Genomic DNA, 13,994 nt, shown 5'->3' on the forward strand with positions numbered 1-13,994 from the left:
GTCAACAAGCAGTTCTATCTTTAAAAACGGGGTTCCATTTCCCCTCAAATTCACGAATCGGGATATAAAACAATCTGAACCTTAGAAATGTCATTTTAACTGAACCAGGCAAATTTTGCACTACAGATTTGTGACTCTGCAAGAAATAGGTATCAAATATTAAGTCCATACGGTTGTATTGTTTGCCCTGTCCCAGGTCAGAATCCCTCTATAAGAGAGAAAGGGTACCACGGAATAGGATTCCTCTATAAAGAAACATATTTCCCCCGCAAAAGTAAATAAAAGTACAGTGGTGCAGATGTGAACACATTTTCATATCCACAACTGTACAATGTGCAGCTTTCAGAGTGTCTCATGTATTTTACCGGTTTATTTCATGTATACACATTTTGTAGTTAATCATTATTTTGTGTGCTCTTCTCACTTCAGAGTCTAAGGCACACTTCTTTTGACTGACTCGTTTATATAAAAGTTGTTATATAGGTTTAGGTTAATTGTTCATGTTATTTCTTTACAAATCAGCTTTATTGAACACGGTGTGCAAATTCAGACCTTACAAGACAACTATCCATAAAGCATGATTATTTCTGATACAATTAGAAACTGGGGGTGATAACTGTGGTAGCTGCATTTGAGATAGAGCAGCCCAAAAACTTGGGCTCAAATCTGAGATTCCCCATTTTGCCGTCGTGTGAGATTTGGAATAAGGCATGGTCTTGACCGATCCCAGTAGGGCCATGGTAGCAGACAACAGCAAAGAACATTGTACCATTTTCTGGAGGGTGTTAATAACTCAAGTCTAAAAATTGAAGATTGCAGAACATGACCATGCTAAAAGGTTAGTTCCCGCTCCCTCTTCTCTGTACCTTTCACAATGTGAGTCAGCTTTCAGCTTCCATCTATGGAAAGTCAGTTGGTTGTGATACAGTCTATGTAAAAAACGATAATGAATTAGTCGCTGCCTGCTCCTAGGCAGTAGTTCGGCCATCTACGAGCAGCAATATTCCCAGACTTCATCTGAAACAGAGGCATTCAGAGCTGCATCCCAGTTTGCTGGAGCACGGATACTGTGTGGAGGGATTTGGCTCTGTACCTCACTGTAAAATGCTGCAATTAGACCCTTGGAGGTCTTGGCCATAATAACTATGTCCAGGAGGCCAAAACTCCCCTTTTAATTAGGAAAGTATGGGGCCACTTGTTAGCATCTGGCCGTTATTCTGTGATATAAAAAAAAACCCAATGGGGTTAGGATTGACACTAAATGCAGTAGTGGAACCTAATGTATGCAACTGAAAAAACAAATGTAGACGTAAAAGCACTATTTTTGAATTGCAAAGAATCTTGCTGAATGTAACATGCTTGCAATTTATAGGACAGGACTTTCTGTGGTTTGTGCGCAGTTTCATTTCTGAGAAACCATTTCACCTAAATTGTTTAAATCACATTTTCAAAGATGAATGGCATTTGCCATTTGGAATAAGCACATGAATTTAATGCCTTTTTTCAATAAAAAAATAATAATATTTGTATTAAGTTTTCATACATAGATCTGTATTATAACAAACCAATACCAACTTCAGGAGGCATATTGTCAAGCTATTGTCAAATTGTATCCAATTCACATTTAAAAGGTCGGAGTCGAACAGCGTGTCCTTGCAGAAATAAACATAGTACATACAGTTCCTTCGTCATCTCACCCCCACCGTCCCATCGATTCCCCACTGTCCTGTTCCTCCCGTGCTCCTGCCAGTAAACATTAGGCTAGGTCTTCTATGTTTTTCCACAGGCACTAGAACTTTTTCGATTTTGTGGGGCATCCTCGTGCTCGGTATACTAGCTTTTCAGCTCTCATGACCAGTCCATATTATCCACCCTCTCCTGCAAAGACGGCAGCAATTCTTTCCCCCAGTATTTATTCAGATCCCTTCATGCTACCATCAGGGCCATTTTGCAGAAAAGAAGCGAGTAATGGTCAAGGGATTGTTCTCCTCAAATAGCTAGGGACACCAATTGGAGGTATGGACCACCTGGCAGTCTAGCACTGCCGAAATTCTACAACCCACTTTACTCCAGTATTCCTGAGCTCTCGGGTACTCTCAGATCATGTGCATCAGGATACCTTCCCAATGACAGCCCCTCCAGAAAAGCCGAGCTGTACTATAATATTCCCTGTGGAGCAACTTTAATTGGATCAGCCTGAAAACTGCAATGATTGCTACCTCTCCCAGATACCGACATGCCATCCACCGGTCAACTTCCAATCTACCTAAGTCTCCCTCCCATTTCTCTCTCAGCGTGTCTAATGGTGCAAAACTACTTTGAAGGACAGTCGAGTAAATTTGTGATGTTGCATGGCTCATCAGGGCAGCCCTCAACACCCAATATTCTAGGGGGGAGACTCTTCTGCCATGTCTGTAAGGAGGGCTGGTATCCTTGTAGTATGTGTCGCAGTTGCTAATATCGAAGGGTTTGGTTCCCCGTTAGTTTGTATTCTTCTTGCAGTTCTGAGAAGGGAATCACATCTCCATCTTGCCAGACATCCCTCAGCTCTCCTATGCAATCTGTACATGCCAAGCACCAGGCCAGTCCAGCAGGCTGTGCCTCGTCACTCTGCAGGGCATGAAACCCTATTGGTCTGGGGCCACTAGGAAGTCCACCACCTACATCAAGTGCTTCGCAAGTACTTTTGCCAATATCTTTGTTTCCACATTCAACAATGATATTGCCCTGTAAGAGGCACTGTCCTCAGGTGCTTTCCCCGTCTTGTGAATCAGTACCACTGTCACCCTCTGAGGTCTATCGGAAGTATACTTTTCTCTATGGTCCCCGTAGAACATCTTAAGAAGCAGACCCACCAGCAAGGATCTCACACTTTTAAAGAATTCTAGTGGCATGCCGTTCCACAGAGAGGCAATACTCAGGCCCAAGTCTGGGGGTTTGGAGGTAGTTAATTAAACTCCTAGTTTGTCGCTGGACCGTTCCCTATAAAGGTTAACTAGATAAGTGCGGCTTTTGACACCGTGTCGCACTCGGGTCTTCTTGCACGCCTTAGTGAGATGGGAGTAGTGGGTCTGGCCCACGACTGGATTAGCTCTTTTCTGGCGGACAGGAAATTTCAAGTTCACTGCCCCCCATACAAATCCAGACCGAGATCTCTTAGACAAGGGGTTCTGCAGGGCTCTATACTGAGCCCTACACTGTTCAATGTATACATGGAACCCCTTGCAAGATTAGTGGAGTCCTATGGGGTGGATATTGTCTCGTATGCAGATGATACCCAACTGGTGATTACGATATCTCATGACCCAGTTGGGGCAGCAGAGAATTTCTCTTCCTGTCTTGTAGCGCTCGCTGGCTGGATGAAGGGCAATTGTTTGTGCCTCAATGGCAACAAGACGGAACTTCTTATCATCGGTTCGTCTAAGTCCGTATGGACCTCAGCTTGGTGGCCAGCTGACTTGGGTACTATGCCCACTCCATCCGCCACGGTGAAAAACCTGGGGGTTATTTTAGATTCTAATCTCTCTTATACCCAACATGTGAGGAGTGTAGTTGGGAAATGCTATGGCACACTCAAGGTGCTCCGCAAGATCTTAGACCTACTCCCGTTCAAAGCTAGGAAATCCCTAGTGCATGCCCTAGTCACCCCTCACCTTGACTATGGGAACTCACTGCTATGTGGGCTTAGTAAAAAGGGCCTGAGCCAACTGCAATGTGTCCAGAATGCGGCGGCCAGGCTAGTATTGAAAATGCCTAGGAGGTCATCTGGTAAGCGGGCACTTCACACCTTACACTGGCTTTCTATGCAAGAACGCATCCGGTTTAAAACTTTGTGTATTACCCACCGCATTGATCATGGCCGTGGCCCCTCCTATCTCCAGAAGATGATGACCATATACCGTCCTAGTCGGTCGCTGAGATCTTTGGGGAGCATGCAGATGGTGGTCCCCCGCATCCGTCGCGCTCGGATGGGAGAGAGATCCTTCGGGTTCCTCGCCAGCAAACACTGGAACGAACTTCCGCTCGATTTCCGGATGGTACCTTCAGAATCTCGTTTCAGGCTGAAACTGAAAACTCACTTATTTCCCAAGGTCTAGCTGCCTGTTGCTTTGTGTCCTCTACCCCCTGGGCTGTTGGACTTTCATTTCGGAGTTCTGTACGGTATGCATTCACAGCGCGGGGACGCACAGTTTCTCTGTGTAACCAGGCGCTTAATAAATGGTTTTATTATTATTATTATAAGTGGCAAAAACCTGCGCAATCAAAGCAGCGGTCTCTGCCTTCACAGCAGCCTCTATCCTAATCTCACTTAACCATCGCTGTCCCTCCTCCTTTTTTGTCAACCAGGCCAGGAGTTTCCCTGCCATATTGGCCACCTCATGAAGCCCGCCCTGTTTCCCTCTATATTGGACCCTTGCTTCTTGTTGTGTATGGGTTCTGTATCTCTGTCTTGTGCCCTCGATCTTGTGGGCTAGGTCCCATAAGGACAAGACCAAAAATTCCCATTCTAAGCCAGTAGTTTTACCCCCAGGCCACTATTTTCCCTGTATCTCACTCTAAGTCCTGTGCAGGTAAGAGCAGTGGGGCAGGGTTGGGAGGGTTTGGGGGGGGGGGGGCGATTTCACAGACTACCACAGGTGAAAATTAAATAAATAATTAGTTTTCCCTCGTCGTCTGTCGAAATCCACCCCTCAGTCCCACCACTCTTACCTACACGGGCCACGGCTGCTCACTCTCCTATTCTCTGCTACGTGGACAATCAGCTGGTCCCTTATCACCGCTTTGTAAGCCTTCCACAAATCTTCTGCCTCTGATGTTACGGTTCCTGTGTCCTCATTAAAGTAAAGCTCATCGTTCTGGTGTTTCAGTCAGTCAATTCCTATGTGTCCAGTTTCCAGTCACCCCTTAGGACAGGCATATCAGCCTTTATATACGTTACTATGGGTGAATGATTCGATATGCCTTGCGGTAAAAAGACTCTTCTTCTCAAAATTGATTTTTTTTTCATGATTTCTTAAAGCTGTGAATGCCATTATTCTATATGGGAAATGGCTCTCTCTGTTGTTTTTTTTACAGACTTTGAGTGGACCTCTTTTCCACTCACCACCTGTCTAGAGAAAGTTGCCAAGTGGATGAATAGTTCCGGCCTTAAGCTAAATGGAGACAAAATGGAGCTTATGATCCTGGGCAATAATCTTAACTCTCTTATGAGTTTGGGCTGGCTGATCTGTTTAGGTTCCCCTCCTGCCTCGAAAAAAGCCATAAGGAGTCTAGGAATGTGGCTGTATGTAGCATTGAATTTTGACTCCCAAGCAGTAAAGCTAGCAACTACCTGCTATGGCATTCTCAGGATGCTTTGAAAATATCTCCATGTACTCCCTCCAACCTAGAAAAGGTTAGTGGTCCAGGATCTCATTCTCTCTCGTCTAGACTACGGTAATTCGCTCTATTTGGGAGCCCCAAAACCACAATAAGGAAACTGCAGGTGTTACAAAACTCAGTTGCCCAGATACTGTATAACATACCCAGCCATAAGTCTGCCCTGCAAGCCCTGAACACCATCCAATGGCTCCTAGGGACCAAGAAAAATAATACATTGTAATCCCTCTGTATTGCTTACAGTGCACTCCTTGACAAGGGGCCTTCAATCTCTCTATCCTCGATCTCTTCCTATTCTCCTGGGAGAACTTTGCGATCCTTCAATGCAAATTTGGCCAAAGTACCTACCATTAGAAGGGCAAAATATGGAGGGTGGTCTTTCTGCTATAATGTGGTAAAACTCTGGAATATCCTTCTCTACCACTCGCGTTCATCTAAAAAGGAACTTCCCTTTCGTAAACTGTTAAAGAATTGGCTATTCCAGAACAGCTCCCTCTAGATCCCTCTGGCTAGTCTGTGTTGCACTATCAGTGCTGGGATGCCCATGGGTAGCTAAGGGCTCAACAAGTGCTACATAGAATAGAATAGAATGGGACCTTTTTTTCCACATCAAGCTACAGGGCTGTGTTTCACTTAAAAAAAAGAAAGTAACAATACTTTTCTCCACTCTCGTGTTCCTTCTCCCTCTCTCCCACCATCTCTATTCCCCTTGCTTTGAGGGAACACTCTCCCAAAACATCTGCTTCATCCTTTTTTTAAATTAGCTGATTTTTCTCCAGCTCCATGCTTCTCATTGTTCTATTTTTTTTGTGCCCCCCTCTCTTCAACACCTCGTTCCTCCTCTGACCCCTTCCCCTAGCCAGCCTTCTCCTTTTTATGTAGCCTTATTTTTGTACTATAATGATGTCCCCCAACTGGTCCTCTCTATGGCGGGACCATAATTTGTTTTAATGAATATCGTTTTTAACTGTTCTTAGGCATGTTCTGTTGTTTTGGAATACACTGATTTTCTTCTATGTTTTTCTCACTAAATGGCTTTTAGATTATTTGAGTTTGGAGAAATAAGTTGGTATTATTAAATTTTTCTTTGAATTTTAGATTTTATATTACTTGAGTTCTGAGAATAAATTGCTATTTTGTTTTTCCTATAACATTGGATTTTATATTCTTTGAGTTCTGAGAAATAGGTTTCTATTATATTGCTTTTTTTATTTTTTTTTATTTTCACGCTTCACTTGTAATGGCTTGGCTTTACTGTGACTCCCACAGTTCCCTCTGGACACTGGCTTGACTCTGGCTCAGTTCTTCCTTGCCCACGCACATTGTTGTCTAGGAGGCCATGTTTCTTAGCTCACCACTTCCAGATCTAGACTAGAAGAAGAAACATGTCAACAATTGCAATTACAAGTACATTAACTTCAGTCACCTAAAGGCCAGGGCAATGAGCACACTATAATTGGAAATGGAAGTTAGCCACAAAAGTATTATATTTAGAAAGTGGTGTCATTGCCAAAACCTTCCTAAACAAACTCTGCTCCCTGCAAGTGCAAATTACATTATCCCTATACTCTCGACCGACTACCTCCAAGAGCACTGAACTGTGCACACAGAAAAATAAGAAGTTTAGACAGTAATCCTGTGGCTCCTCAACATACCTTCCATGGTGTCGTTCCGGTTCAGCAGCAGGTTGAACGCCTGTGAAAATAAAACAAAGTAACATTGGTGAGTGTATTATAAGGGAAGTTATAGAAAGGTGAATTAAACGGTGCAATTTCATTTAGGGGTCTACTGGGTTTATGGGTACAATTGTGGGCTTACTGAGAGAGTTCAGTAGGAGCCGCGTTGGCTTGAAGTTGCTCAGCACAGCTCCTTATATTTACTCAAAATTTCCTCCTTAGCATCATGTCTGTCTAATGACGTATTTATCTTCCTCAGTTCAGCTCTTTGTCACCCAAGGAATAGTGGATTGGCTGAAAGACTGAATATAGCATTAAAGCAAGGTATACAAATAAGGGTGAGCATGGCATGGATTAGACGTGTGTGTTGTGTAAAAGGATGTAGGCAAATTAATCCGCTCCTCGTGGTAGAGTTGGAGGTTGTGAATATTTTCATACAATACTGTTACTTAGGAATAACGGAAATACATTTGAGAAGTTCAGAGAGGTCAGTGGGTTTCCTTATGGCGTCACCTTGTTTTAACTTAATTCAGCGATCCTCTTTTTGGACGTGCATTTCAAAACTGGAGGTATGCACGTGGTGAATGAACCTGCCATAAGCCCTGCAGCAATTGGTTATCTAGTTATGGAAATGCAGTATATTTATGCTCCACTGTTCTGAATGGCTGTGTGATACTTGGATGGCTAGTCAAGGCCATGTGGAGTGCGGTGTGTGACTGTCATGAGAAGTCAGTTGGAGTTGGTGTTTGGAGAAGGTGCTCAGAAGACCCAATTCAGGTGGCTGAGATAAAAAAAAATCCCCAAACTGGCATCACGTTGTGAGATTTCCTGCGGTTTCTCCCTCAACTAATGAGAATGGCACACCCCTGCTCTTTATTCAAATGCCCTCAATTGAAGAATTCTCTTCCCTACTGCTAAAGCGGAGTGACAGGTAGATGGTACATCCCTAGATTGTGGTGTGTACACGTCAGGATCCCATTCAAGCAAAGAGAGAAGTGATCATTAGAGCACTGACAAGCTTATACAGACAACAGCTCTGGTGAAGCAATATTTTTGCCACTGTGAATATGGGAGTGAGCGACCCATTATAACACAAGCAAGGTGGAGTACCCTGTCTGCCACAGTTCCTGTTCAATTGCTCGGATAACCTTAGGCTAATGGTCGAAGGACCCCAAGATCATGCACCCTTTTTAGGCCAGGTGTTCTTAAGTATTTTCTTCCTGTTTGGGACCATCAGGGAAAGCCTGGCGGCCCGAAAAGGGAACACAAATAAATAACCCCTACACTCTTGGAGAAAACTCCCTACATTTTCAGGAACATTTCTTTTTTTATTTTTCAAAAACAAACTCCAGATCTGGGAGTTTAAAAAGAAACTTTGCTGTGCAGGTGCACTGAAGATAGTGTCTGCACAGCAAAGCTTCAGTGCCTTCAGAGGAGCTACTAAGACAGCAGCTTCTCTAAAAGCACAGAGTTCAGCATCAGATAGGAGGACATCACAAATTATGGCGGGATATAGTCAGCAAGAGCAGCTTAGTATATTCCTCAATTGTCTTGGTGAAAACACAGTATAGTTCATCAATGGCTAAATAAGCCTTTAATGAAGTCATTTGCTCTAGAAGGAATTGAGTGGACTTGAAAAGAACTTGGCAACTGTATGCTATTGTAAACCAATAGGAAACACCCAGCAAGTTGAAGCAACACAACTGTGGCTGACCAAGGTTTTGCACTTAAATTTCAGTATTGGATAGTCAGTAAGAGGCTGTGCACAAAAACATCTGGAACTAGCCACAGAGAAGCTCCACTATCGAGACAGATACCAAATCCTAAAGGAAGGGATGGTGCACCAGAATAAGAAGTCCAGAGAAGTTGTAGTATTTAGAAAAAATTCCTTTAGTGTTTCAATTCTTTAAAATGCCTCAGCCAACGCGTTTCGTTCCCATAGGAACTTCGTCAGGGCTGAAAAAGCACAAATAAAACCACTAAATACAAAGACATACATGACAAATAAATATGCAAAAATATACACGACAATATACAAAAATATATAAACAGAAGTACATTCATAACTATGTACAATTAATACAAGAACTAAACAGAACGGGAGAACAAGTCTGTTTACGTTGTAATATTAGTGACAAGAAACAGATAAGTACAATAACCACAAAAAGAATAAAGCTGGGGGAAAAAAAGAAACAACGAAAGAAGAAAGAAGAGCAAATGGGAGAAAAACTCAAGAAATTGTTTTTTCTCTTTCTTATTTCTCCACTTTACCTAAAAACACACACAGGAACTAGCATGTAAATAAATATGTTAATAAACATTCCTTAATTAACATATGAGGCATAATATGCTAACAATGAACAAAACAATTTTGCTCACGTAATGGTCAGATACCAACCAGGGAAAATAGAAGGGAGTTTAGGAAGAAAGAAGGCATGGACAGAAAAAAAAGGCATGGACAGAAAAAGAACCACGAGAAGCATATATACAACAAACGCACGATTAAAACAAATAAAATAAAAGGAGAAGATAAAAACCGTTGGGTACCTCGCAAACAAATATGTCACCCAATTAATATCAAAAGGTGGATTGCATTACACTATGAGATCTAATGTCAAAGAACCTCATGGGGTCAAGAAAGAGAAACATGACATCAACCTCTTTACATGAGGGGTTACCACAGTATCACACAGGAAAATCAATCTCTGGACTCGCCTAGATTGTTTTTTGGAGTCCCATGAAGCAGCCAAGTAAATGCAAATCAAATCAACAACCTCCACGTTGTGGGTAGGTCAACTTCTAAACAAATCAATAGAAGATGACAAAGATCTTAATCAAATATCACAAATAAATACACAAAGAGAAAATAAAATAATAATAAATAAATAAAACAGAAGAAGGTACACCGGCACCGAATTAGGTCCACAGTAACCAGTGACCGATAATCAAATAGTAATAATCAAACATCTCACCTTATAATAAGTAGAAGAGATGTGATAAGTAAAGTCTCAGAAGGCCAATTGACATCAAACAAGGCAGAGGTATTCGCAGTCCAGGAAGAAAAGGATAACAACAGTGGTAGTAGGTCTATGTACAAATAGATAAAAATGTATTAAAGACTCGGCGAGAACCTAGAAACCGATACCCCCTTCATGATAAAACAGACTGTCCCTCATTGGAAAAAAAAGGGACAGAAGGAGACATCTCCAGAAACCACCACATAAAAAATATGACTGGAGTAACATAAGTTAGAAGGCGAGCACCAAGGATAATTGAACCTAAAAAAGCTGTCATAAATGGCAAAGTGCGTGTCCCAGCATGTCATGAGGATAGTGCAAAGTAGAAATGCTCACCAAAATAAGTAAGTCAAATGGGTCAAAGTCGTCGACGTATCAGACAATGGACCATGTAGTGGAAATACAACTGCCATAAAGACAAAGCAAAAAATAACAAATAAAGACATATAACGGATGTGATACCATGGACATAAAAGCACACAAATAAAACTCAACAGTCGTAGAATCATAAAATATAAACGAAGATCGTGTACATAAATGCGAACACACCTGTTTAGAGAGTGGTAACCACCTCTCAACAAGAACCACGGCCACAAAGTGCCCAGAGGTGTGGGTATATCAAAACCAGGGGTAAGAGCTAATGACAAAAAGCAAATCATTAGTATTCAGTGATCGTGACATAATAACCCATATGCTGTGTCCATTTATCTGAAAAGTAAGGTAAAATCTTGAATACAAATATATTAATGAAATGAAAAAAATATTTGGTAAAGCGCACTGCGGCCAAGCGGCTTCCTGGCGCTGAGGACCTGATCAGAGCTCGCAGAGGGAACCCAGGGAGACTAGGAGGGGAATGCCTGAGAGAAAAGGAAGGTTTTGAGGGCTTTGCGGAAGTGAGTGTAGATGGGGATGGAACGAATGGAGAGTGGAAGACTGTTCCAGAACTGGGGGGCCAGGACTGAAAACCGAGTGCCCCCCATTCTGGATTTACGGAAGCGGGGGATGTGCAGAAGAGAGAGGGAAGAGGAACGAAGAGTGCGGCTGGGGACATGAGAGGAGATGAGAGAAGTGATGAACAGGGGAGCAGAGCAGGAGTGAGCCCGAAAGGCTAGACAGGCCAGTTTAAAGAAAGATCTGAAACGGACAGGAAGCCAATGAAGGGACTTGAGAACAGGGGTGATGCGAGAGGATTTATGGAGGGAGAGGATGAGGCGGGCAGCTTGGTTTTGAATGGCCTGGAGTCGGCGGATTTCGTAGGCAGGTATGCCCACGTACAGGCCATTCCCATAGTCGAGGCGGGAGGTGACAAGGGCCATGACTATGGTTTTAAGTGTGTCGGTGGAAAAAAACCTCGAAATTTTCCGGATAAGACGGAGGGACAAAAAACAAGAAGACACGACGGAACTGATCTGGCTGTGCATGGATAAGTCATGACTGACTTTGATACCAAGGGTACGAACGGAGGAAGCGGGCAAGGGAGGGGGACCAAAAGAAAGGGGCCAATGTGCAGGAGACCAAGAGTTGGAGGGACCACCAGTGAGGACAAGTTCCGTCTTGTCTGGATTGAGCTTCAACTGGTTAGCGCTCATCCACTCAGAAATAAAAACTAAGGTGGAACAAAACTTAGGGAGAGAATCAGGGGTAGAAGAAAGGTAAAAAACGAGCTGGAGGTCATCTGCATAATTGTACACAGAGACCCCCAGCTCAAGAAGGGAGGTGATGAGGGGATGGATATAAAGATTGAAAAGAAGGGGGGAAAGAGAGGAACCTTGGGGAACGCCACAAGTGACCAGGCGGGGAGGGGCAGAGAAGCCGGAGAGGTGAACCGCCTGGGACCTGTCCCGAAGGAAGGACGCAAGCCAAGAAAAGGCCGCGCCCCGAATGCCCGCTGCGCTGACACGGTCGAGAAGGATGGAGTGGTCAACCGTGTCAAACGCAGCGGACAGATCGAGAAGGACCAGGGCTTGGGGGAGGTTAGAGTCGGCCTTCCCCTCGAGTTCGTCCAAGACTGCCAGGACCACCGCCTCCGTGGAATGGCCCGGGCGGAAGCCCGCCTGATGGGATGCCAAGAGGCCATTCTCCTCGATGTAAGTGGAGAGGCAGGAGGTAACATGGGCTTCAAGGATCTTGCCAAGATAGGGAAGAAGGGAAATGGGTCGAAAATTAGAGGGGAGAGAGGGATCCAGACCGGTTTTTTTTAGGATAGGGAGGACTATAGCGGATTTAAAGGAAGAGGGGACAGAACCGAGAGCCAGAGAGGAATTAAGAAATACGAGAGGGGGGACGGGGCAGTTAGTGAAGAGAGTTTTAAGAATGCGTGCCGGCGCACAGTCCGCGGGAGAGTCAGACTTGACTTTGACCAGAAGTTTTAGAAATAAATCAGGGGAGATAGGGGGGAAGAGAGCGAAGGAGGAAGGGGGAGGAGGGAGAAGACAAGTGAGACGGGGTTGAGGCACAGTGGGGATGTTGGCTTTAATCTTCACGATCTTATCGATGAAGAAATCATTAAGTGAGGAACAGAGGGACTGTGAGGGGACCAGACTGGGGGTGGAGCGATCAGAGGTGGCAAGATTGTGAACCAGGGAGAAGATTTCACGAGATTTGTTAGCAGAGAGAGCTACTCTCTCGGTGAAATGTGCGGTTTTAGCCACTAGGATCGCTTTTTTATATTCGGTGAGAAGTAGTTTATATTTGGCGCGCAGAGGGACAGTAATTCCGTCTCCAGTGGCGTTCCGACCGCCTAAGGTCGAGTTTAAGCGTTTTAAGCTCTGGAGAAAACCATTTGTGCGCGTCGTAGGTGCGGACCGCCTTGATCTTTCTAAGCGGGGCAACTAGATCACACGAGGAAGATAGCCATGTGCCAATGGCGTTGACCTGGGATTCGAGGGGAAGATCAGTGAGGTCTGGGGCAGAGAAAGCCAAGGTAAGCGAGAGGGAATCAAGGTCGGTCTGATTCCAATTACGGGCTAGAATGTTTTTCGGAAAAGGGGGCTTGTCGACCGCGCCCAAGTGAATAGAGAAGGAGATAATAAAGTGATCCGACCAAACACAAGGGGATATAGAGGGAGGTGAGACGACAGGACGTGAGGACCAGATTTGATCCAGGATGTGACCCTGGGCGTGGGTGGGGACTGTGACATGAGATGTGAGGTTTAAGCACTGGAGGGTGGCAGAAAAGTCTTTAGAGGAAAGATCTTCCCTAGAATCGCCCGGCCAAAAGTTAAAGTCGCCGAGCAGAAGGACGGAAGAATTGTTGACCACCAAGGTGGCCAAAAGGTCTTGAAGGGAGGCTACAAAGGAAGGCATAGATTGAGGGGGACGGTACACGAGGACAACAGTGAGGGGGGCAGAAAGGTTAAGGGAGCGGGCCACCAAGTAGTCCACGTTGGGTATGGGGGGGTGAATAAGAAGTTGAAATTTGAGGGTCGACCGAATGATCATCGCCACACCTCCCCTAACCTTACCGTCCGGGCGGTCAGCTCGGAGGGCGTAATGGGTATCGGGGAGAATGGCTAAAAGATCGGGGAGGGAATCGGCGGTGAACCAAGTTTCAGTCAGGAAAAGGAAATCTGGGGAGTCAGTGGTCAAAAGGTTGAAAAGTGCCGTCTGATGTTTGACTGCAGAGCGGGTGTTGAGGAGGTAAGCGGAGGCTACAGTAGGAACAGGGGAGGGACGGGGGACAGGAGGGGGGTCAACAGAGGGAAGGGTAAGGCTGCGAGAGACCGGGATCGGGTGAGAAGGGGAAGAGGCGAGAATGCCGAATGTATCAAGATGACGCAGTAGTGAAGGGGAAGGTGAGGGGATAGCAGAGAGAGCTATGAGTTGAGCTGAAGTATAAACCAAAAAAGGAGCAGAGTGTGTGGCCCCTGGTCCCGGCCCGGACGGGCGCAGACGGGCTTAACTTAGGCGCAACTTCGGCGCG

General features: G+C 44.7%; 1 protein-coding gene across 2 annotated transcripts in view; it reads right to left on the minus strand.

Annotated features, from left to right (window-relative positions):
• The window catches only part of PGF (placental growth factor), a 185,634-nt gene that overhangs the window by 109,540 nt on the left and 62,100 nt on the right, over positions 1 to 13,994 (minus strand). For both annotated transcript variants that reach the window (XM_078659904.1, XM_078659905.1), the window contains one exon: positions 7,035 to 7,074. In XM_078659904.1, the coding sequence (XP_078516030.1) occupies positions 7,035 to 7,074 (40 nt within the window). The remainder of the gene's footprint in view (positions 1 to 7,034; positions 7,075 to 13,994) is intronic.

Source organism: Lissotriton helveticus, chromosome 9 (genome assembly GCF_964261635.1).
Source record: "Lissotriton helveticus chromosome 9, aLisHel1.1, whole genome shotgun sequence".
Lineage (NCBI taxonomy): Eukaryota > Metazoa > Chordata > Amphibia > Caudata > Salamandridae > Lissotriton > Lissotriton helveticus.